At 41.7% G+C, this 26,043-nt stretch overlaps 3 protein-coding genes across 3 annotated transcripts in view; 1 reads left to right on the top strand and 2 right to left on the bottom strand.

Moving 5' to 3' along the window:
* Positions 1-21,563, bottom strand: part of snx17 (sorting nexin 17) — a 41,963-nt gene extending 20,400 nt beyond the window's left edge. Inside the window, exons 1-6 of the mRNA XM_048250286.1 lie at positions 20,819-21,563; positions 13,444-13,518; positions 11,413-11,530; positions 9,023-9,087; positions 4,547-4,657; positions 2,136-2,226 (exon numbers count right to left, since the gene is read on the bottom strand). Of these exons, the coding sequence (XP_048106243.1) occupies positions 2,136-2,226; positions 4,547-4,657; positions 9,023-9,087; positions 11,413-11,530; positions 13,444-13,518; positions 20,819-20,878 (520 nt within the window). The 5' untranslated portion in view covers positions 20,879-21,563. The remainder of the gene's footprint in view (positions 1-2,135; positions 2,227-4,546; positions 4,658-9,022; positions 9,088-11,412; positions 11,531-13,443; positions 13,519-20,818) is intronic.
* Positions 21,564-22,622: 1,059 nt separating this feature from the next.
* atraid (all-trans retinoic acid-induced differentiation factor) lies at positions 22,623-24,568 on the top strand. The gene is made up of 7 exons (XM_048251091.1): positions 22,623-22,740; positions 22,917-23,056; positions 23,300-23,368; positions 23,460-23,531; positions 23,641-23,762; positions 23,979-24,079; positions 24,324-24,568. The coding sequence occupies exons 1-7, from the start codon at positions 22,654-22,656 to the stop codon at positions 24,426-24,428; spliced, it is 696 nt and encodes a 231-aa protein (XP_048107048.1). The 5' UTR covers positions 22,623-22,653; the 3' UTR covers positions 24,429-24,568.
* A 1,224-nt stretch (positions 24,569-25,792) lies between these two features.
* eif2b4 (eukaryotic translation initiation factor 2B, subunit 4 delta) overlaps positions 25,793-26,043 on the bottom strand; it is a 10,130-nt gene continuing 9,879 nt past the window's right edge. Inside the window, exon 13 of the mRNA XM_048251090.1 lies at positions 25,793-26,043. This exon is cut by the window's right edge and continues 26 nt beyond it. Within this exon, the coding sequence (XP_048107047.1) occupies positions 25,870-26,043 (174 nt within the window). The 3' untranslated portion in view covers positions 25,793-25,869.

Raw genomic sequence — 26,043 nt, 5'->3', positions numbered from 1 at the left:
TTTGAGTGATGAAGAAAAACAAAATGGAAAAATACAAACTGGCAGATTGAGCGACTGGAAACGTTAAAAATGGAGTTTACTGTGGCGCTGAGGCTTGCTGGGGGTAGCCAGCATTATCGGAAAAAAAACACCTCAAAAATGTAAATGAGGTCTTCAAAAAAAAAAAATGAATCTTTCTCCCTCCCCTTAATCCAGAACCAAGAGCATCCATCTTGGATTGATTTATTAACAGCCCTAAAGGAGAACTCTCTGGCAGCACAAACGACTGACATTTATGTATTTACCACTGGAGAGACAATGACAATACACATAGCAAGCAACTCCATTGATTCTTCACCGCCATAAATCATTTTGTTTATAATGCATTTCAGAGCCTGCAGTATGCCTGGAGAAATATTTTGTTTATCGGAGCTCCTTACTAAATTTATTTGGTATTGAACTGCTTCTTGAGTATCTACAGTGTTGAGTAGATTCACAAACATTTATACATTCAATTCTCTTCTCCAAGGCTGAGGCAAACTGAATGTTGAGAGAATTATCAACGCATAACCAGAGGGAATTGGACGCCCCACACCAATTCCATCTCATGTCTTTCTGAAAGCATCTGCTGCTGCAGCGAAGGGAGGCAAAAACACGACCAATGAAGCCAAAATAATAAAGCATTTTTACAGTACAAACTATGCAGAAAATCTATTTCTCTATTTATTCAATATATATACACCTACCTATACATAATATAAATCAAACTATGTATTGTGTACATATATCAGTTTCGTCTGTCCTGTCTAAAGCATTTGAGATATGAGGGGAAATTGTACAACTAATGGAGCTCAAGTATTCCTAAAAAAGTAAAAGTGTAGTGCAGATTGCACAAGTGGAGTTATGCGGAAAATGTCAGAATGCAGGACATTCTCGTCCTCAGAGTCAGCCGCTCAGGGAACCAAGGGGCAGTGGCGGTGCAATCAGCTGCAGATAGACAAGAACATGTTGACCTGGCTGTGACGGGATGACTGTTTCTGTGATGGCGTCATTGTGATCCTGTTCCATGTGTTTGTAACGCAAAACGACACACAACACATAAAATGAGTAACAAGGCAAAAGTGGTTTAAGAGAGCTTTTATGGCTTAAAGCGCCAATAAGTATTTCATTGTTTACATTTGTAATGCAAGAACGGAAAACAAGTCTCATTGTTAATTAACCCTGACTACACTTCCCAGAATGCTTCACTGTTTTGTTTTTGGGGATAGAAGGAGGTTTTGTAAAATATAATGCAATGCTATATAATGAGTAAATAAAGTGTACACTCTACTCCTTCTCTACTTTTTTACATACAGTTGTTGACTGCAGAATACGGGCATCTACAAACATGAGAGATGTAATTGACAACGTAATTAAATTAGCCTGAGAGAAACCCAATCTGTTCACAGGGCTTTTGGTGCACATGGCTCGTGTTAACACGCTTATGATTATTACTGACAGGGCGAAACAGGTCGGCAGCAAATTAAATTCTCTCCTCCAGATTCAATTAATTACTCAAATTAAGTCAACCGCAGCCTATCCTCATGACAGGCCGATGGTGACCTCTCATGTTACCCTGACCAGGACACATGCTCACTCTGTTTCAGTGCTGGGACACAGACCACCTTCACAACACTTACGATGAGACACAGCATACGGAAATATATTCACAAGATGCTATATGGAATTCTTTATGTCAAGAAACATACTTTTAGATGAAAATTTCCTCAACAGTTCTGTAGCTCCTGCGTCATCACTCCAGATACATACAATGTCACTGAAACTATACTGTAGCTTCACTAATAGGATCTAATATTGTTTATGTATAGCAGTAAACACATTGCACTATTTATTGTTCTTTTAAGACACACATAAAGTTAAAAGGTGACTGATGTTTAGGAGATGCTTTTTTCCAAAGCGACAAGGACTCGCAACAGCAGGAATAGAACCCGGGTCCACCAATTGTCCGTCGGCGACGTTACCACTGCTCCATCACGCCCGACAACACATAGGGAGCCAACAACCATTACTGTATAGAGTACACAAAGCTCCATAGATGTTGACGGGTATAAATGTACTTGTGTAGGAAAGGTCAAAGTTCAGGGGGAGTTACTCACAGGTGTATCCTCCCTCAGCCGACTCTTGGACCAGCGAGAGGCTGAAGTATCCCACCAGCTCGTCGGGCAGGTCCAGCTTCGTCGCCACTGCCTGCCAAGGAAAAAAGCCACCGACAATCAGAACAGGCTCCGAGATTCAGGATGCTCCAAGATAATTGATTCAGGATGGTGTGTGTCAGTTCTCATTTAGTAGGGGAGAGTGCACCCTGCAATTATAATAACTCAAATACAATGTCTTTTTCCATAATGCGTGTGCATTTACCATGTTAGACAAACAAACATACAAAAAGAAAAATGTACAAAAAGAAGCATAACATATATAACCAGTGACGAGGGCATCTTACAAAGTACAATGGCAGGTACAGGTACCCTTACAGAAACGTCAGGTTTCTGGCGAACAGATGCCGCAAATTTGCAGCAAGGTCATATTTTCACATGCAAATTAGGTTTCTGGCATACAGTTGCGGTTAACTTTTGGCAATGTTGCAGCACATTTTCAGCAATGTCATATGCAAATTAGGTTTGTCACCAGAAGTTCACTGAAGTTTGCCATTATTGGCTAAGTGTGGTGGCAAATCACTGGCAAAACACATTTGCCACATTTGCCATTTTCTAGTGAACTCATTCGTTTCCCACAAATCACCCACAAGTTTGCTGCAAATCTGCCGCAAACATTTAATTTTTGTAAGGGTAATGTTAAGACGGAGTCAATACTTTCTGATGTAAAAAAAAAGGACCACAGCTAAAAAGCCATCGGGGACTAGGCTGAGGACGGCCGCAGACCATTTAGAAAAGGAAAAGCTGTCCAGTGGAAATGTGGAGGGGTGTTTCAAACATGGGCTGAGAGAAAAGGTCAGACCCCCTCACTGTGAGCCAACAGGGTCCATCTGTGCAATTTCTCTCCCTTTAGGAGAGAAGTGTTGAGGAGGGGATGCAAACTTTCAGACAACTCTGACTTCTCCGAGGCACTGACCCAAATTGGGCTGTCCGAGAGGACAAGGGTATTCTGATCGATGAACTTTTGTGCCTGAAGGTAATCGATCCCATCTGCCTTGGAAGCTTTTCGTAGGCCTGAGAATTATATTGCATTTTTTCCACCCTTCCTTTCTCTGGTTAATGGACAAAAGGGGTCTTATGACCAAGTCACTCGAGCGGGACCGAAATAGCATAGGGTTTACAGTACACTTGGGCACTTAACCACTTTATAGTCCTCTGGTTGCAGTTAGGGGCAACTGGAACCAAAGTGATTACAGTGAAGGACTTTAAGGACATGTGCACTCACTGCAAAGACAATCTGAAGTGTGGTCAAGAGTGCACCGGAGTCCAGCTTAAGACACAAACACACACATGCATAGATGGATAACTGAGTAAACACACACACACACTTGAAACAAAAGACATTCACAGATTGCTTCTGCATGTCAGACAAAAAGTGTGATAGACTACAGCTGAGAGCACAATGCACCTCAGCTTGAGCTTCAAGAAATGAGCTGACTCTCAAGGTAACCTTTGGATATGTAAGAAATGGAGAGGAGGACATAAGAGAGAGAGAGAGAGAGAGAGAGAGAGAGAGAGAGAGAGAGAGAGAGAGAGAGAGAGAGAGAGAGAGAGAGAGAGAGAGAGATGACTGAGAGAGAGAGAAACACTATAAAAATTACAGATATCAAATATTGTCAGTTGGCTCCATAAATGTGCAATCACAGTGAGAACTGCATGACACATTCCTCACTCACAGCACTAGATGCCAGGGCCAATGTGTTGTTTTTTTTAACACCACCAGGGTTATGTAGAGTTGATAGACTGAACCCAGGAGGGGCTTTTGCGTGCTTCATATACAGGACAGATGGATAAGTGCCTGTCGGAGCACTGGAATGAACTCTGGAACGGTCCAAAAAAAAGAAAGAATAAAAAAGGAACAAGCAAACAATGGTTTCACAGCCTATTACACTTCATTGCTGGCAGCCATATGTGCAAGTTGGCATCACTCTGGGGGCTTTTTTTATTTGGCGGGGGGCGGAGGACACAAAGGGCACAGACTGCAGACACAGCCTTTGGCAGCAGGACATAGGAAATGAAAGAGAATCGAAAGGTGGATATGAAAAGGTGGGAGAGAGGGAGAGGGAGATCGAGAGAGAGAGAGCGAGAGAGAGCGCGAGAGAGAGAGAGAGAGAGAGAGGGAGAGGGAGATCGAGAGAGAGAGAGCCTTGAGAGAGCAGAGAGAGAGAGAGAGAGAGAGAGAGAGAGAGAGAGAGAGAGAGAGAGAGAGAGAGAGAGAGAGAGAGAGAGAGAGAGAGAGAGAGAGAGAGAGAGAGAGAGAGAGAGAGAAAAAGAGGGGGGGGGGTAGTGCCTTGTGGGAATACACTGAGGGGACCCCCCCCCCAATCACAGTATCCCAAGAAGACATACAGTACCTCCAGAACGTCCTCCGTCTGGTCCGATGTGAGGATGTTGACTCGCACTTTCTGACCGTTGGACAGGTGCACCTCCAGCTGCACCTCCTCTGTGGGGATCTGCTGCGTTTCCTGAGGGAAAGGCAATAAAGACGGAGTCAGACAAACAGACAAGCAAGACAAACAGACAGACAGACAGAGACAGACAAGCAAGAGCTAATGTGATATGGATCTAGCTCTTACTGTAGGCAATACAACATCAAACTACCTAGATAAGTTTTGGACACACTGAGTAGCAGCGCCAACGCGTTGCATCAACAAATCGACCATCTACCTGTTCACCCATCACTTCAATTTATTTAGCTTGCCTAGTTTTTTCAACCTTTTTTAAAGCTGCTGCAATGATGTGGATAATCAGGTGTTGCAGTGTTGTGCCCACCAGTTGCTAGCACAGGCCATAATCTAGCACTATCAGCACCATAAATAAACCTTGGGCTTGGTCAGTGACGCTCCAATAGATTGCACCCGCAATTGACAAGAGGGATAGGTCAAAACTGCAAGCTGCAAAACTGATTTATCAGGCAGCCTATCCACATAGGGGGTTAAATAGTTCTTAAAATGTAGATTTCTATAGTATGAAATATGATTTAAAAAAAAAAAAAAAAAAAAAAAAGCACCATTACAATTAAAATGTGATCCAAACTTTCCTGCCCATCGCCTGCTAGCCCAGCCTACCACACTCCCCAAAATAAGCATTTTGTCATTTCTGTATATTTATTACCAAAGCATTTATCAGTAGTACAGTTAAAATGGGGGAAAATATGAACAGGGAGGAGCAGTATTTATGATACATGTTTTTAAAGAAAATGGCTGCGTATTTTGTATCAAAATACTTTATAGGTGGGTATTTTTGTAGTTGAAAAATACTGCCAAATATTTTGGTTAAATCAATACTTTTCAAATCAAGTGCAAAACAATGAATGCAGCCTCTGACTGGTTCTGATCAGAATATTGAGATTCAGGAAGATGATCTAGTGCAAGATGAGTAACGTGTGCTCATACACACCAGGGGCGCATGTTTGGTCTCAGCTTTGGTAGGGACATAAACTGGTTGCCCTGAAGATGTAGGCTACACTTTATGAGGACGCTTTGAATGAATAGGACTTCACAACAAAAATAATACGAATGAGTTTGCTAAAATATTGGTAGGGACAATTTTGTAATCCCAAAAATTGGTATGGAGTGGACATGATCCTATGGTCCATATGCAGACCTACTCCCTCGACACACAATACATTCCCTCTCTAATACAAACCCACTCACTCACTCACGTTTACTAACTCATCCACACGTATGAGTTTGCCTATTTTTGGTAAAACATTGGAACAACTTTGACTGTGATGTGTATGTGTCTTACAAAGCTGACAAAGCACAAGGCACCTTTCTGAGCAATGTTGCTGGCCAGTGTTCCTGAGTGTTGTTGATCTGGCATGTTCCCTTTGATATTGGGCGACTTATTTTTCTTGAGAACTTTAATCATCAGTAGGCAAATAGCGTGATCATCCAATCGGAACACATGGAACCGGAACATTGAACATTCAGGGCACACATTGTACCATGAGTCATTGTTCTGCTAATTGTTAAATGTTCTGCTTGGGTTCATAACATTTTCAGTAAGTGGCTACAGAACTCCTATTTCTACTTCTATTTTTTGCCTTTCAATCAAGTCAAGCTTACACAGCAGGGAGTTATGCCATTTACAATAGTCTGCTTTCCAGGGGGTTGCGGGCCTGTGTGTGTGTGTGTGTGTGCGTATTCCAAGCACACTCATGAGACTCCTTAAGTCTTTTCCTGAGCACTTTGCAGATCCATCTTCCTCCAGCACCCCTATTGGCTTGGGGTGTTGGGGACGTTGAGAGGGTTGTGGGAGGCACGCTGCCGTGGCCATAAATCTCTGTGGCGATGATGAAATGACAAGGCAAGCCTGATCTGATAACCCAGAGTGCATTGCTCTACTGCTGCAGCAGAGAAACCAGTGAAGAGAGGGGAGCAGAGGAGAAGAGAGAGGAGGAGGGGGGACATAGTGCAGACAGACTCAGACTGCATAATGAGACAGCTACTGCGCAGTGTGAGTGTGAGTGTGAAAATATGTGTGTACGTGCATTGTGCTGTGTGCACCCAGGTGTGTGTGACCGCATGTTGCATACTTGTGCGTGCAGTGTGTGAAGTGTACATGGACGTACAGGCACAGCAGCACCATCAGTTAAGCTCCTAAAACCTTACCACAAACATACAGTTGCAGTAACAGCAGTAGCTGGATTCATTTAGGCTACAACAATTGCGTTTGAGCACCGATACACCAACACAAGCCCTGCAGTTGTACAAGAGAACACACATCCTAACACCCACATCAGCCACCCTGAGCACAACATTACATGCGTCACCATAGAAATAACCATAAACAAACTAGCGCACAGGGTAAACATCACTGCAGCCAGAGGCACCGTATGAGAGTGTAATACCGGCTCCGCGCAAAGGACAAAGCACTCAAGTCATAGCCGAGTGCTCACAATTCATATAAGTACACTATTGCCAAATCAGAGGTCGTACAAAAGCTTCTGATAAATAAACACAAATCTAAGTCTCTGAATAGTAGCTGTTCAACAAACACTGGAAATCAATACCATTAATCACTATATAGAGCACTTTTAGAGCATGGCCAGATTGTGTACAATGTTATGAGGGTCCACCTCACTGATTGAGTGTTGTGGTGGTCTTTCAGGGTTAAGGCAAGGATCACATTAGCCAGCGGCAAGCGGCAAACGTAACGCAACGCTCAGACCATAATAAGTTTTATCTCGTTCCTAAGCAACACAAACGGTTTGTCAATTGAATACGCTGGCGTTGCGCTTTGAAAGTTGAACCAAGTTCAACGCACAGCTTGTTCAACACTAGCGTTAGGCCAGCGTTGCCACCGTTCCGCTGCCGAACCTTAGAAAACAATATGAAACCTGCCGCTTGCCAATGTGATCCCCGCCTAAAGGTAAAGACACCGATTTGATTCATAACATGTTTGTTTTATATTGATAGCTGTCACATATCAGGAATATCTCCCTAAATACTTAGAGGAAAGTACCTTAGCGATTACACCAACGTTGCTTTAAGAAAAAAATCTAACCTAGCAAAGCAATACAAGGACTAACCTATCAAAACCATTTGCAGAACAGACACTTAGTTGCATGTTGCAAGGCCTTAGGGGGAGGGCCTTTCAAGATAGCCATTACTGGAGAAGGGATGTTGTTGTTTTTTTTGGTGTGTTTCAGTGTACGACTATATACTAGCATTAATGACCTTAAGGACACTGGCCAAAAGTGATCTTTGACTTTGAACGAAGCAAGGCAATGACCATGCCTACTGTTTGGACAAGAATGTGAAAATATTTGCAAACAAGAGAGGGTCTATCTTAACTCCTGAGATTGCAACATGCATTAAGATATTGTAGTGTTTTCCTGTAGAACTATCTGTTTTAGGGGAAAAGATGCATTTATCATCTTCAAATCTATTAAATAAAAAAATCTGTACAACAGCACTAAAATGCCTAAATCTTTTTACGGCCCATTAAAACAGTTCTGGTTTGATATATGGGAGTTAAATTCATGAGGAAATAGAAAACATATCCAGCTTAGATTGAAAATGCTTGCAGTGGCACTAGCTTGTATTAATAGCACTTAAAACCTTGCCAAGACCTTTGGAATGGCCAGATTTATCACTGTTCTACCTAAGAAAGCAGAGCTGCATTGATGGATCACATAGTCAATACACGGCAACGCCCAATTCAGACGGGTCATTCATTTGGGGATCACTTATGAATTCCCTTCAATAGCTCTGCTGACTGGCAAATAACAGATTGCAAAGAAAAAGGTCACAGAGAATGAGAATGAAATTGGGATTTAATTCTTTGACATGAGAATGCAGTTCCAAAATTGACTTGTGACCTTCACTGGAAAATTGTTGTGGAGCTGTCCCAGCCAAGAATGAATACTTCATCAAGAAATATTTAAATTGGCTGTTCAACTGCCTATTCAGATGGCACACACACACACACACACACACACACACACACACACACACACACACACACAATGGATTACGAAATACCGTAAACAGCAAAAACAGGCACAACCCAGAGCAATGGTAAACAGAGATTGCTTTGGCTTTGCAGTCAAATCAAAAGCCAAAGACAGACAGCCAGAGGAGACAGGAGACTGCCTGCTAAGGCAGTGTGTACCCTACGCTTTTTAGGTATATTCTAGGCATGCAGAGTATTGGTAAACACTTAATAGCTATCCTATACATCCCTAAGGAAGACTACTAAGAGATAAGAGATGCTATGGACAAAATTGAACAAAACCCATTGGACAAAACATATGGCCCATTTAAGGCCAACGTTACATATTCAACACTCAGACAACCCCTTGCCCAGGTGTGCTCTCTTACCTGCTGGGCTTTCCTCAGGAAGCTGTTGAACATCTCGCTGGTTCCTAGCATAGGGTCTTGTCTCACTGATAGGGCGAGGAAAGGTGTTAGGCAAATGTCAAAAATGTATACAAACACATAACAGTTGTATGCAAGTCATCAGAAGTCATACTAAATGAGTTCAAGATGCCAGTGGCTTGCATTGGTTTAATGAAGTCAACCCTACACCATGATGTCATGAAGGGAGTGTATACAGTATAAGCAGCACAATGGAACCATATGATCTCATCTTTTCCAGTCCATTGTTTAGGTGAAATAAAGGTAACAATTATGAACATTATTTTTTCAAGCCAATACATTGCCATCATATGTAAAATATGAAGTGGGTTGCCATCATTTTACTTTTATAAGAAGCTAGTAGAGTGAGCTATTGAATGATTGACAGAGAGAAAACATTTTTAAAGTTCCTTTTAACAGCAAGAAACTAACTAGTCAGCAACTGTCCAGCTGTTGACCCTGTTAATTATTACTAACACAGGGACAGAAAAAAGGCAATGAGGCCAGTTTTCAACATGGACAGCCAACATTCCAACTGAGAACTGACCTGCAATGAAAATACTTTTAAAAGGTAGGGTAGTTGAAAAAATGTTAGGCAAAATATTTTTTTTATTTTTCTTGTTTATGTTTTGTGGTCTCCTTAACCCTTGAAGTGTGTCCACTCTAAATGTCGTCTGTGGAAAGTAAACAGGGAGGGGGGCGCTTGTGGAGGGTGTCCAGTGTTTATTTTCACGCTCGTTCCAGGCGTGCCCCTGCTATGCCGCGCTCACAGATGGTGACCCCAACGGCCCACGCCACCACACCGCAAATGTGCACAAAATGAACTTATTCACTCAGAGAGCAGCCTGTGTGTGTGTGTGTGTGTGTGTGTGTGTGTCCCGTATGCTGACAGGAGTCTGTGTGTGTTTGTATGTGTGTGTGTGTGTGTGTGTGTGTGTGTGTGTGTGGGTGTGTGGGTGTGTGAGTGTGGTAAGTCTGTGTGTGTGTGTGTGTGTGTGTGTGTGTGTGCATGAGTGAATGCGTGTGCGTTTGTATGGTGGTTTGTTTTCCGTAACTGTGTAAAAACTATGATGTAACTATGCGAGGCTGGGCCAGCTGAGAACAGCCTGTGTTGCTCCCAGACTATGAGCAAACACGCTCAACAAGGCTTAGCTTGTTTGGCGCAACGGGCCAAAAGTCCAGTGGATTAGAACAAATGCTTCACGGGGCTACCTACCCCATTTACTTTTCTTCTTGCTTTGTGTGTGTTTGTGAGTGCGAGTGTGTGCACATGTACAGTATGCAAGAGAGTGTGAGTGTGTGTGTGTGTGTGCGCAACACTTGTCTGCGTGTGTTAGGTCACCTCTGGCATTGTTACTGCTGAATAGCTTGGCAACAGTGTCCATTTGGTCATAATTTAACTAGAGAGCCAGAGCAGGCGGGACAGGACAAAGGAGGAGTGGAGCGGAGTAGAGCCGCAAGGCCTGGGAGGGTTCATAAAACCAGGTGTGTCAGCAAAAATGTCCCCCACCTCAGCTGCCTCCTCTAACCCCAAAAATTAACCCCATCTAAACGGCTCCCTCCAACCCTCAAAAATGACCCCCACCTAAATTCCTCCTTCCAACCACGAAAATTACACCCACCTAAACTGCTCCCTCCAACCCAAAAAATGACTCCCACTTAAACTGCTCCCTCCAACCCTCAAAAATTACCCCGTCAGCTGCCTCCTCCAACCCCAGAGCATGAAATCAATCGCCCAGGCACCAGCACCAGGGTGTAGATTATGGAGCAAAACTTGTGTCACCTCAAACCAAATTATGTTGTATTTGCATTAGAATTGCCGAATTTGAGCAATTGTATTAAGAAACTGAATTTGAATAGTATGCTGAAATTGAATTCATCAGATTGGAACTGAATCAGTCAAATTGAAATTGAACATGACATTTTGAAATGTAACTCATTGGCTTCCTAAATGATCCTCTCTGAAAATTTCGCTCTTTGCACGTTCACATTCAGTTCTCAATGCAGAATCATTGTTAATTTGGACATAAACTTCACGTTTGGTCTCCGTGGAAACGAGAAAAGGCATGAGTTCGACTTCGGCATGGACTTTAGGCTACAGGAAGCAATGGATACAGGTATGCTGACAGCCTAGGCTACAAACACAGGATTTATACTGTTCCTTCACAACTATTGGGTTGAACACACCCAGTGGTGTCATGTAAGGACCCTGTTCTTCTTGGGGGCAGCTAGGATCAAAGGAGTTCCGTAAAAGTGCTGCAACAGTGGAGAAGCCCACCTTTTGAGGTTGAACTTTGACCTTCGCTCTACAGAAGTAAAGAGAGAGAGAGAAAGAGAGGACTCTGGGTGCTTACCGGCCTGCATGTACTTCTCCAGCTGTTCCCTCCTCTGTTCCACCTCCGCGGGCGTCAGGGTGAAGATCTTCTTGGGAGGGAAGGCCGGGACCACGTTGTTCCCATACTCCTTCTTAATCTGGTGGGAAGAAAAAAAAAATAGAAAAAACATTATTCCAGACTAAATCTTTTCATTTCTAAAATAAATATGTTTTCACAGAAAACAAGGACATTTCTAAATGTCCCCAGAGTTTTGAAAAGCTGTTTATCTCCTTAATTAATGTTAAAGAGTGCTCCAGTGGGCTTCCTTGAGGTACAAGTAAAAGGATAATTATTTATTCACAATAAGGGAATTCATGATTAGTTTAGAGATACTGGAAACTAGCTTCCTTCCAGCAGCAATAACGGAAATTATTATCCCATTACATTTAGATTACTATAAGCCAACACAGACTCAACTGCAGTTCAAAACATAGCTGCCCCAGATTCCCCCAGTTTGCATTCGCCAATTCATTGAGAAACAGGTCTGAATGAACTAGTGAATGATAGTCCATGTACATAGTCAGGCCAAGATGACACAGAGTAACCCAAAAGACCATACAGTTTCATATAGCCTTGCTGATGCGCTCACAAAATCTCTGTCCCTTAAATGTTTCTGCGCACTGTAGTTTATTTCACCAACACAAACTACAAACTAAACACACACCAATAGAAACTGAGGCTGACAGAAACTAAACAGAAGCAAAATGGGATGATGTTGGCCTAACAGAACAGGCACATGAGGGGGAATATGAATCCAGCCTGCCAACCTGGCAACCATAACTCAACCCTCACCAGAGGCCCATTTAAGCAGCCACATGGGAGGGGGACTGGGAAATTTGTGCTGCTTGCAACATTTGTTGAACGTGACAAGGACCCATATTTATGCGAGCCTTATTAGCATTTCCAATTTGCCCATGGAAAGTGGTTTGCAGGAAGATTGAGGAGGATCTCAGGGCTTTAGGCTCCTTCCTTCTACTACTGAAACCCGTGTGTGTGTTCGATCCAACTGGGGTCGAAGGGGCTCTTGTTACCTAGCAACAGTGACTGGCGGTGTGGGATGAACAGCCTTGAAGACAGAATCTCTGAAGCTCAGGCTACTTCTTATCATTTATTCAGCGTACAACCATGCCGCCAGGGAGATTCCGCCTGTCCTCAGGGCAGGTGTATTCCTACTCTTCCTACTCAAAGAGGTGACTGGCTGAGCAGCAACTATGTCTTCAAAAGTTTTTAATCAACGTATCCAATGAATGAAAAACTGCAACTACAAGTTCACTAATGACAATCAAGACTACTGACGTCATTACTTTGTGGAAACAGGTGTCCCCGGAAAAATCTTATCTACCAACCACGTACCAAAGATATCTAGGCTATCTGAATGCAAAGAGCCAGACAGATAAAAAACAAAAGACAGAGACAGACAATAAAACCCGAAACCTGTATTTGCGTCTGGATTTTGCGTCTGGATTCATCCCAAACATTTCTCTACCTCGCACCTACTGATTTTAGGTTGGAATGCACAACCATCACCTGCAATTAGAAAACACACTCCTCATCTGAGCCAGTCAAATCCCTTTATCTACCACCAATGCATTCCACCCACCGCCAGGGAAAACCCCTGCACCCCTCAACGCACATCTGACCATCTCCACCTGCCTATGCTGATGTCTACTAGAGTCACGATACACGTTCCCAGTTAGACCGTTCAAGCCTACATTGCCTTGCTACCACCGTTGCTGCTTATGAAAGGTGGGGAGACTGGACTAGGCAAGTAAAGCGTTCAGTTTGCAGAGCATATGCTGCAACAATTAGCTTTCACTATAAACAATGGCACTGGCTACAACAGACGATATGATAGCGGTGAGCACATTCTATTTTTTTTTTCACGTTCCGCAAACGGAATGCTGGAGTTGTGCTCTTGGTGTAGACCGGTTCTTACAAGCAGAAGGTATTCACATGTTGAAACCAAAAACCTCCAATAGCCAAACTGAAGTGTCTTTTGTGCTTACTTACTTGCTCATGAAGGCCCAGGAGCTGGCTGTAGCGAACTCTACAGTGAAGGACACCATTGACATGGATGTTGTAGGCCTATAAGGAAAGAAATGAAGAAAGGGGGAGGGTGACAGAGAGAAGATGAACAGCAAAAGAGAGAGGAGGGGGTGAGAGAGAGAGAAAGAGAAAGACAGCAGGGGAGAAGGAGAGAGAAAGAGAGAAAAAAAAAAAAAACACAAATGTGTTAGGGGGAGATGTATAATTGCCTCCCATTCATCCCAATTCATCCCATTTGTCAACGTCATTCCTGACTCATACAAGTGAGAGTTAGTGTGCACAAGAGAAGTGGCCACGGTCAGCTAGTCAGACAGTCAGGGAGCAGGGCTTTGCATGGTCTGAGATCACTTCAAAACGCTCCAACCCCTACCCCCAGGCTCAGCTCTGATGGTCGGAATCGGAACTCATCGACAGGGAACCAAGAGATGAGCAGAGAGAAACTCACAATCTCCAACAGGCCTTGGACAGTACTAGAGGAATACCAATTCACAGCAAAGGGATGGCATTTCTCAAGAAACAGAGATGACACAAAAACAGGCCTAACGCAAAGGAACAATAAGGACATTTCCAAGCACTCTTCTTCTAACAGTCTTCATGTGACAAACTGGAAATTTACTGGAATGTCATAAAAAACAGCTGATGTTGTTAAAAAATATTGACAAACACAGATGTGTTGACACTGACGATTATGAATCAGTCATGGTGCACACTCAGCTGACTTGAACTTGCTGCCCTGTGCAGATGCTGGGGAAGGGAGCTAAACAGACAATCCCAAAGGACCATTAGTTTTGCCCACAACAAACTAGAGACATCAGGCGGCTTCCTGTTAATCTAGACGGATATACAAAAACCCAGAAGAGCCAGAGGTGGGCTGAATTTTGGCAAATAGTGAATAAGTTGCCAGCAAATAAGTGCTGGCAACTGCCATTTCTGCCGTACAGTTTAAAGTGAACAATTTGAATGTTTTTGCAAACATTTCAAATTTACAAATTCGCCACAATAGCTTGCCTCTGTTTGAATGCACCTATATACTGCACAAATAGGTTAACACCAGAAATAATTTCACTGCATTTCTTACTTTCAGTAGCTATATGCATGTGACAATAAACTTCCTTGTATCCTTGTATACCATAGGCTATAGGCCTTCCCCTCAGATATCACTGCTATCTGACAATATGCGTCTCTATGCAACCAAACATCATTGCCACACGGTGAATGCCTGAAGGATTATGCTGAAGAAAGCAGTTTTTCTCTTTTTTTTTGGTTAGTGTCAGCATCTAACTGTTTCATACTCGGTCAGAAAAGGAGGAAGGAAGAGTGAACTAAACCCTTCTCAAATCTCTCACACTGCACATGAAAAGGTCAAGGTTAAAATTGTTATTTTCTTTCCCTGGACACAGAGGTTAAACAGCATAGGGTCATTCAACACCAACTCAGCCACCCATGTACATGACACCTCTCAGAATTTGCTGAAAAGCGGCGAATATATGCCTTATGTAACCAAACGAGGGAATCTGAAGTTTCAGGTCATCCTTTCATCCTTTGCCATTTTTGGAAGCCCATAACGTCTGTTCTAATAGTGGTAGAAGGGGAAGGAAGCAAGGTTCCCACATATAACAAATAATCCTGTTTAGAATAAATATGATCATTAATTGTGGTGCTACGGCCATCCAAAAAGTGAAAAATCACACATGCCGTCAACATTTTTTAGGACTTTGGTGACCCACCCCTCACCCAAACAGTAAGGAATGTTGATTCTGCCTCCAGAATTGTGTAGTACTACAATGAACTACCACACCAGTTTCCAGCCTTCTACCACTATTAGAACAGACGTTATGGGATTCCAAAAATGGCAAAGTATGAAATGTGAAATTCCAATGTGTCAATTAGGGCCGTGGCACCCGAAATTCAAATGGACGCCACGGGCAAACCGTTTGAAATATTGACCTGAAACTTCAGATTCCCTCGTTTGGTAACATAAGGCAAATTTGCACCGCTTTTCAGCAAAACTATGTACACGATACCCCGATATTGACTGTTTTCACATGGAATGACCCCATACAAAAAAAGATGATTTAGCCAGGGGATCTGAGGCACCATTTCAACATCACAGAGGGGGAAAATGAGTCTCGCCACTCATATCGTGCTGAATCCCTCACCCCCATCTGCTCAAAGAGGGGGAACTCAGCATCTCTTGTTTTCCCCTAAGAGCTGCTACAGTCACAGTATGATGTGTGATCATACTGTGTGATAAGAGCATTTGAAAAATCCAATATGATGTAGGGCATCAGACAGTGGACAACAGTATGCTCCAACAGCTGACAAACTCTTATTCACCTACAATGTTTACATTTCATAGAGAACACCTGACCTAACAACCGGTACACTTAATATAGAAGTAAGGACACTGAACAACATGTAGCAAGGCTGAGACACCACAACACAAGGTTTTTTTTAATAAAGCAGAGCATCTAACGCAGCGTTGCCAGTCCAAGTGATCCTAGACTTCATGAACTTCCCACATACCCAAAAGTGGTCAAGAGAGAGATCTCAAAGCATGAACCAGATAAGAAGTGCTATCTCAACAGAGATAGCTTCCTGTCCCTCCCACACTAACGCACCAGCAGTTTATTTTGGGGGGTTGGGTGGGGGGGGGTTGGGGTCAGGAAATGCAGGCTACTATTTACTGACACCAAGGGTATGTCTGTGGTGAAAACAGAGCCTTCCTGATGATTCAGGTGCTCTGACACTCTCAAGCAGGCTGAGTCATGGACAAACTGACAGTCCTGGCAAACAGGGGGAGAATTGAGCAGACAGACCAAACTGCCCTTGCAATCAATAAAGGGCAGCACTGTGTGGAAGTCATTAACCCAGGGAATGGCCAGAAAACTGCTGCTTAAGTGAAACGGTCTACAATAGTCCATGATGGGCACAAATCGCTCACGTAATGCCCTGGTGAACTGTGCCGCAATAAAGTACAATTTGACACAGGACACAGAATATGCTCTATTTGATGGCACCAGTGAGTGACTGTTTTGTTAATATTTAACAGCTTGAGCACTGCTTTTAAGAGAAAATTGGTCAATTCTTAACACACAGGCACATCTGCCACCCACGGCATCAATTTAAAAGGGACACAAAGATGTTTTTGAAGATAATAGACATGATTATGTCAACTTACTTTGATGTGTCTATAGTATGGTGTAGGTTTGTTTTTGGTTTTTCAGATGCATGAAGAACATAAATATGGCCTTCACTTGAATGGCCCCTTAACTACTAGCACAAGAACTCAATATTTCATCCTGAGCACATAGTAAAAGGTTACATCATTTCATTACATTCACAACCACAATCATTGCTTCACCTGGTCCAAGTCTCATCATGAGTGAAGAAACCTGGAAACATTTACCAGATGTTTTTGTTCCTGGCCATCTGTAGGCTACATAGAGACTTATGGTACAGGTACTTCTGCCAACCGGTGTGCCATCCCAAATGATGTTGCTAGCCAGTGTGCCATCCCAAACGGTGTTGCTACCCAGTGTGAAGAAATAATACATTTATTATTTCTTCTCAGTTACTTTTTTGGTCCAGCACCTGCACTCTTGTGATGTGCGCGCACTCCTTCGTTTCCCGTTGCTAGCCAGTGTGCCATCCCATGGTGTTGCTAGCCAGTGTGCCATCCCAAATGGTGTTGCTAGCCAGTGTGCCATCTCAAATGGTGTTGCTAGCTAGTGTGCCATCTAGCGCTGGGATAAACGATTATTTTTTTAAACGATTAATCTAGCGATTATTTTTTCGATGCATCGATTAATCTAACGATTCATTTTTTCAGTCCGATTCGATTATCGATTATCTCCCCATTAATTGACTAATAGCAACTTATACATGTTGATTTACATATCTGAATGAAAAAAAACATGAATTCCTTAACATTGGAATATATGTTTATTGCTCTTAAGATTCCAAAATAAAAGACTATACAAGTGCAAAGTAATGTATTCTTAGTCAGAGGTAGCAGAGGGAATTCCTGCAATTAACATTAACACCTAAAACGCTGCTGATGTGTGAATGCAATTCATAACGTAGTTAGTTCAAATAACGGTTCGTAGCCTACTTCTCCTTGGGACAAGCACTTTTGAGTCTTGGAAAACACTTTTCCATTTACATTGGGATTTTGCAAACATTCAGAGTCAATAAAATGAGCCCTTCATGAGTAACGAAATTGACAAGCAGATGTAAGTAAGCATGCTAAACTTAACATCCGAACAGTATTCTAATGTTAGCTTTGAGATACTGCTTGATTGCATAACTTAACTTAGTTTGATCTCCTCAATGTAGGCTACTATGTTGTGATGAGACCTTAGCAGAGTTAACTTTAATGCAGCAATTTTGAACACATTTGCGCAGCATGGTCACGATGCTAAGCGGATTTAATAGCAATTTAGCCCACCGTGTTCTATGCAATGCTTCTATGTTGCAACAACAATCCTTTAACAATCGTGAATATTTTGTTAAAAGCACATGCAGAGGAGGAGCAGCAGGCTCATTATAAGAGAGAGTGGCCGGGGCAAGGAAAAGCTGCGTGCGTGAAAAGCACAGCTCAATGATTTCGTGGCCCCCAGCCACAGATTAGTCAACGTATGGGAAACACTGAAGGTGTAAAATTCAAAATATTTAGCGGCACACATTATGCTTAATGAATCGACGCGCATATTTTGCGTCTACGTATTTTTTGCGTCGACGTCATCGATTACGTCGAGGCGTTGTCCCAGCCCTAGTGCCATCCCATGGTGTTGCTAGCCAGTGTGACATCCCAAATGGTGTTGCTAGCCAGTGTGCCATTCCAAATGGTGTTGCTAGCCAGTGCCATCCCATGGTGTTGCTAGCTAGTGTGACATCCCATGGTGTTGCTAGCCAGTGTGACATCCCATGGTGTTGCTAGCCAGTGTGACATCCCACATACTACAGCTGTACAATCAAAATCGCAACTTGAACTAATGCAATTAGCTAATCGCAAAGGCTGCATAAGGATTTTTATATTCATGTCGTCCTCCTTGTATATGACAGACACGGAAGCTCACGTTTTTCTTTCATTTTTTTCTGGTGTGAAGGAAACAAAGCAAACTCTATCTGGCCCTCTTTTCACTGTGTCTATAGTATCATAGCCTACAAAGAGTGGGCAACAGAGCCATTCTTCCTGGCCAACAGGAACTGTGAGCCATCGTAAAACAAGAGATTCTATCAACACAGGAAGCGTGCCACTAAAAAGTGCAGTCCCCCTTGTGTTTCCTCCCCCTTTTTCCTGCATGTAGAGACTCTTTGCAAAGTATGCATATTTTTGTGGAAGGGACGGTTCCAAGGTACACCAGAGAAAAATCCTTCCTGATCCAGAATGAACCGACTTCTGAGGCTGCTGAATGTCACATGGACACAAAAACACTTGTCTGAAATGAGAGCTTCTACACACAGAGCATAATACCTCTGGGGAACACTTGTAACTGACTGGCATACAGTTAGGTACAGCAGTGCATGTTTTAAAGCAAATTGTTCAAAGCACTGCACTGTATTGAGCTATTCACAAAGAAAGATAAAATATGGTGACCTTTTTAGAAATCATATAGGCCTAAAGGACATGGGATATGTGATAAAACAAAGATCTGAACAATTCTTCAGGCTACTTGACTTGATCCTTGTTCAAACATCAGACATGGTCTGTGACAGCTAGCGGTATAACACTGGCAAAATCCCATACAGGAGCTGTTGCTTGATTTGAAATAAGTCTCCATCTCCATTTCATCTAAACAGCTAACAGCCAATTGGACTGCAATTGTAGGAAAGAAATGGCATGCTTCCACCCCACACAAGCCCCAACACCTCTCTAGACAACGCTCAAATTAAGTGACCAACATAACAAGGTTAGGCCTAACTTGTTTTGAAGATGGCAAAACTGTTACCTAGTTACTTGACAGAACACAGGCTTTCAGGGATTAGGCCTACATTTACAATTCTATTTTGTATTTATTCAATCAGTATACTCTTTTATCCTCGGAGGAATGAGGAATAACATTCCAACTAAACTGCAGAGGAGACCTTTAAATTAAGATTAATTGCATGATGCCATCAGAAAGACTCAAATAGCCTTTAAAATAACAAATAAATTCAACGAGTGTGTTCTGTGTGACAAAGGCACTCTTAAGACAAGTACCTGAGAGAAGCAAGTCCCTACAGTAGTGTAGCTCATGGTGCAAGTCTATCAGAGGATGAGTGTGAAATCTTATGTCTTACTCACTGCTGGTAATATCATTCACAGGTTCAAAGTATACAGGGCAGGGATCATAATTTAATTGATAGACAAAAAATGTTCACACATAACTGTCAGTGATCTAGGCCTACTGACAAAATCAACAACATGGCAAATTTCTGAATCATCTCTGACTTAAGACATTAGTTAAAGAGGCTACTAAAGGCTGGTTGAGTTGTTCTTGTAGGTGTAGGCCTAGCTTCAGTGAGCTGTCGAAATGCAGGAGTCAGATCAGCTAAACGAGTGAGCAACTGTAAGGTAGCCTAACGTTTTATCTCTTCTTTATTACAGAATATAAAGCAGCCTACTTGAGCCTATAGACTTTCATAGTCCACCCGTTTGTGATCAACTGTATAAACTAAAGACTGACTCAAAACAAAAGAGTAAAAGTAGTGACAAAGGGAACAATGTCATATGGGGTTCAGAAGGACGCATTCTGATGCTCTTCAGTGCAATGCGCTCTACTGCCATACCATTGCGCAATTCAAAACAACATGCCAAGCCAGAGGAGCAAGTGTTAATAGTGAAACACAACTGGCATATTACATGCCTGAGGAAACTATACAAATGACAATAATGTATGTGACATAGCACACACACTATGACAATTAAAAAGTAAACTGTCGCAGTTGGAGGAAGTGGCCATCCCTACAGCTACAGAAAAGGGAAAAAACAACAACCCATAAGGCCCACTGTATATGTTTAAACACTACTCAATTGAATCTCTGATGGCCATTAACCTCAGAACTGGGCATTTATACGTACAATATACGTAACATTTGCCCAAAAACTCTGGCGCATTTTTTGCCACCAGGGTCCTGCATAATTTGAGGAAGAAGCATTAGGCTATCACCAGACCATCTAGTGGTCATAGTTTAAATGTTTATTGCAGACTACCGGTAGGCCTACAATAACGGTCTTCTACAAATCCACTGTCCCTTTCATAATTGCCTACTGGCGAATTCCATAACCCAGAGGTATAGGTGCTACCTGGCCACTGAAAAAAAAACAACAACACGGGCAACAGCACGTACTTACCACATACGTGGATCCATTTTCACCGGAACGGACCTCCGTCTCAGGAATGGAAAAATGCATTTTGGCTTTTAACGTAGATTCCCCAACAATTTGGCGAGAAGGCACCAGAGAACCAAGAATGCAAAAAGTTGCTTGATTCGTGAGAGGAAAAATAACAGAAGACGGCGGGCTCAATCGCTCTCACTTGCTGGAGATAATCCACAGTTTCCTTGTTCCAATGAGTCAAGTTGTCAAAATCAGAAAGTCTCTTCAGTTAAAGTTCAGAAATTAAATTAAAACTCATACGCCAGGGGCTAAACTTTTCTTACTTTGCCGTCTCTGCAGCAGCCATGTTGCGATTGTAGTGATAGGTGATTCCACCTTCATTGTTGGCATTTCTGTCCTGTTCGTCGAATCTCTACATCTAAACTGGCAAAGGTATCGACATTCTAGCGACGATATTTAAAGAACCAAGACTGTTTTCATCGGGGTGCATCCCAGTAAAATTACAAGGGGGGAAAAACAACTTTTTCAAATACTCTGCATGAATATGAGTAACGCTAGGCTACTTTGGTTTGCAATCTCGTTTCAGACGACAACACGACCAGCATGCAAGGTTAAAAATCACAGGATTGTTGGTAACTCTTTGAGGTTTCCTACCCTTCAAGGTTAACCATTTTGAAGTCGAGCGACAGAGTAAAGGTCCAGCATAAAATAAATGTGTTAGAGCTCCAGCGGTGTTTCCCCTACGTGTGACACGGGACAATGTAATATATTCAGGATGTATCTCGCACTAAAAGCATTGCAACAGTCCCTGGTATTGACCATTTCGTCAAAGGGGAGGATTCCCAGCATTTTACATATTATGCTTGAAAACCTGAGTCATAGGTAATTTACAGCCAATATTAATGCATTTTACCTCTATAATTTATACCACTGAAATACAATATTTCAATACTTATGACGAAGTAATGGGAAAATCCTGGGGGGAATATTGTCGAACCCCCTCCCCCCCCCAGTTAATGATGGTATTTCCCACAGACCACATATTCATGCAGTTCACTCAAGAGCACTCAGTTAACTTGTAACATTAACATGAAAGTAGGACGTAGGCTACAGCATATTATGTCTAGGGCTAGACTCTTTATTATTAATAAAATAAGGGGATGGAAACATTAATTGTCTAAACTGAAAATATTTGACATGCAAGTCTAGCTGTCTAACTGGCTTATGAGCAGAATCCGCTACGCTTTCAAGTCGCCCTAACGTGTTTTGACAGTGAATGTGAACACATTGGGGTTTTATTCATTTTATTTGTTTGAATTTGCCAACTTATTCTGGCTATGCGAGTCTGTGTGAGAGTGAGAAAGGGAGCCCAGAGATGATATTCCTGTTTTGTTTTTTTCTGATTAACCCTTCGTCTAGGATGCATTTGCTTGTTCTTTTCCAAAAAGAAAGAAAAGAAAAGTATACTCTGTTTACAGTCAGTCACAGTCTGGATACGGTCCTAAAGGAGAGTCCAGTTGGAGGATTAAAAATGAATGATCGCAGCAATATGCAGTATTGCAGCTATGTGCAGGTCGATTAAGACTAAGATGTCAAACGCATTAAAAAATATAACACATTTGGAAGAACATGATCATTCTGATCTATGTATCAGATTGGTCTGACTGTATTTAGCCAAGGGTAGCCTACTGTGACCCTAAACACGCTTATTAACTTGAAAGCATCTTGTGTCAATGAACTGGTGAGAGAAGTATCGTATGCGAAATTACTGCGCAAGACGGACCGCCATGAACGCAGGCACATGCGCGTGTAATCACGTGACGGTTTAAAAGTCACATGATGAGAAGAAGATGACAGCTGAACGGTTGTTGACATTTGGGGCTGTCGTTTTTGTATTATTTGATGGAAACCTTGTTTGTCACGCCACTGAATCACAGGTAAATAGATGCATAATAATAATGTTAACTCCATGAGGCCATTGTAATTCTTTCCACTGGTATTTTTCGCCTGTTTATTAAGTTGTGTGTTGTGTCTTTCTTAGAGTTGTCCTCGTCCATATCCAAAAACAAACTGAGCAATTTATATGTTATTCGTGATCTGACTTTTTCCTCAGGTAGGCCTATGTCTCATGTGCGACGGCACAGTGTTGAATGGTAGTGCTGTTTGGAATTTTTGCACATCATCTGCTGGTGAGATTAATGGACGATGCTGTTTACAAAAGGACAACACTAGCGGTGCCGTCTGTATTACTGGGTAGGCTAAGCTTTAAGATTTTAAAATGTACAATTACATCTACCAAATGTTTTATTTTGTTTTGATTTGTACATTTCACTACAATTATTGTGTACTATTATTATTTTATTTTATTGTGATTGAACAGATATTTTATATCAACTAGACATGTTTTTGTCTTGTTGGAGTTTCATGTTGTATGATAGGCTGCTCTTTTTTAAGTGATTGTTGTGATGTTCCTATACGTTCACATTTCTATTTCAGACTAGATATATCACACTGCAATTTAAGTGTTGTGGAAGATCTCAGTGAGGCCTCCACATCGACAATGATGTAAGTATGATTAGATGGAAGTGTCAGAAGATGCCCATCGTTAGTTTTGTTTTTGTATATAAGGCTGGTTCTACATGTTTCTCTTGAGCAGAGATCTGTCTTTCAACCCAATTTCGAACCTGAGCGATCTGGTGTTCCAAGGCTTCAGCCAGCTGTCCTATGTGTAAGTAGTAAACATACTTTCTTGTCATATCAGATTATTGAGATAATCCACTAAACTCCTATTTGAAAGTAGGCTACTCACATTATGATGACTTGAATTTGCTTTGTAGAATACTTCCCTCAAACCTAACATGTCCTGGTGGCAATGCATCATGGGAGAAGACAGAGGTCAACAGTGAATACAGACTATGTGAGGGACAAATTAACGCCTGCAATCAAACCGGGCACATGTGTAAGTCACCACCTACTTTCTCTTATTCTTGAAATTTGCCTCTGCTTGTTAATTGATAGCATAATTGGTTGTGTACATTAAAGGTAAGGTTTGTGTGACTTAACCAGACTCAATTCTATTCTATTATTACTCATAACTCAATTATAATAAAACATTTGGGCTGGCTACAAGGCTAGAAATGAATGATTTGAATTATGTTTCATGACCATTATCCAGCCTGGGACTGTCCACAAAACTCCCTGTGCTCTCCCTATGGACCAAGTTTCTTTGCATGTAGTTGTGCAGAGGATTTCCATGGATACAAGTGCCTGAGAGAGGTTTGTATTTAACATCTGCTATAGAATTTTGACAAGTACAATGTACATAGTTTGTGTAATGCAAAATTGTGTAATATTTAGTTGAATAAATGAAGTACTTATCTGTGCAAGGTTGTGGTTGGCTTGTTGTTATGGTACTGTGCAGGGGGAACTTGTAGGTATGAAAATACTGGCTCAAAGGTGCCAGTAATTATAATTTACTGGCACCTTTAAATTAATTTTGCCCCTTTTTGTGCATTTTTAGGGTGAATTTCCCACAGCAAAAGTATTTGGGATTCTTGGAGGGTCTACCGTCCTGACGTCCATTCTGTTATGGGTTACCCAGAGGAGAAAGGCCAAAGCCATGTGACTTCAGAGTTTTCATCATGAAGCAGCTGTCTACAGACGTCTCCTCAGATCATGCTGACGGCTTCTATATCGCCATTTTGAAGAGAACTGACAATTGTTTTAAACTGACATGCTAATAAGGACAATGACATTTTTTGAAAATAAAAAAAAAAAAACACACATTTTCAGCTAGATGTATTGCTACTGACAGGAGCATGATGTTTTGAAAGGGAGGGAAATGCAAAAATGTTTTTGCTCCATTTGTTTATCAAAATTGTAGACTACCTTTCTGATCTCAGTGAATTTAGAACACACGTTTGAAAAAACAGCAAGATATTGTTTTGCTACTAGATGGGTTTCACACTTTAAGAACGATATCATATTTAATGTTAAAGGAACCGTATGTAAGATTGTGGCCAAAACGGGTACTACAATCACTTTCAAATTACTGTAGAGCGGTGTATCCCCTTCCCCTCCCCTCTGACTGGCAGAGTTGGCAACCGGATGACGAAACACTACTGACTTTGTGATTAGTAGATAGGTGGAGGGTGGCGCATTAGGCCAAAACACAACATGACAACATCAACATCAGTTGAGGGCTGCAACTTCACTTTTTAAATGACAATATCCTGGCCAGACTACTGTTGTCAGTGATATTAAGAAATCATGTTCATTTCAAATACTTATGTCTAGTGACATATCAGGGCAATTTTATGATTATTTAAAATACATTTTTTACATACGGTTCCTTTAACTTTTGAGTGATGTTAACACGAAAATCATATTGACAAAGGTTTTAGAGATAAACATAAGTGCCAAATTATATGCTGACAGATTTCACAAATGCACTGGAACACATCTGTTACTACTGTATTACACGTTGCTATAAAATTACATTAAAGTGTATGTCAGGTTAAAAAACATTTTGTTTTTTAGCCTGACATATACACTTTAACTGACAAGATATGCAATAAGTCAGTATACTTCATTTTGTTTTAATGTACAGCATAGGCTTGTTTCTCCAAGAGAAAGAAATAAGGGCACAGCAGTGCTTCTCTACATTTTGTTTTGACTGGAATTGGGAGGTTAGCTCTTTAAGATTATGCATGTCATTGGTTGAAATGTACATAATCAAAAGTTTGCAACCTTTTATTGTGTAAAGAATACTAAAGATTCCCCATTTCCTTGTTTAAGTACTTGCCTATTTTTTTCTTTAGCTTTAGTCTCTCTCTTTCACTCACTCACACACACATTCCCTTTTGACTTTCACCATTCTCTTTATCTCTCTCTCATACACGCATACACACATTCCCATTTGATGTTCAACAATATCAAAAAAAAAAAAAAAAAAAAACAGTGGCACCTTTTTAAAAAAAAGCATGTGCCTTTTCAGATATATTTATATATATTTATTTTATGCCAGTGGCGTAGCACAATCGGCCGCTTGGTCTTGCTGCCTGGGTCTACTGGTCCACATTTTTAACTCGTAGAACCACTGGTACGGAGGTGCAGGGGATCATGCCCAGGTCTGTGATGACCAGATCAACAAAGTCCGGCGGGGTGACATCATACACAAGGTTGAGGAGACCCAGAGATTTCACATTCTGCCAGTCTTGTAGCTGTGTCTTACCCTTCCG

This window comes from Alosa alosa, chromosome 8, assembly GCF_017589495.1.
Source record: "Alosa alosa isolate M-15738 ecotype Scorff River chromosome 8, AALO_Geno_1.1, whole genome shotgun sequence".
Lineage (NCBI taxonomy): Eukaryota > Metazoa > Chordata > Actinopteri > Clupeiformes > Clupeidae > Alosa > Alosa alosa.
This window is presented reverse-complemented; position numbering and strand designations above follow the sequence as displayed.

What these genes read in the sequence shown, in the direction of transcription:
- atraid (XM_048251091.1), top strand. Translation starts at nt 22,654, where the DNA reads ATGACAGCTGAACGGTTGTTGACATTTGGGGCTGTCGTTTTTGTATTA. An exon ending in GGTGCCGTCTGTATTACTGG is followed by an intron (nt 23,057 to 23,299) that starts GTAGGCTAAGCT and finishes TTTCTATTTCAG; the next exon opens with ACTAGATATATCACACTGCA. An exon ending in GCCTCCACATCGACAATGAT is followed by an intron (nt 23,369 to 23,459) that starts GTAAGTATGATT and finishes TCTCTTGAGCAG; the next exon opens with AGATCTGTCTTTCAACCCAA.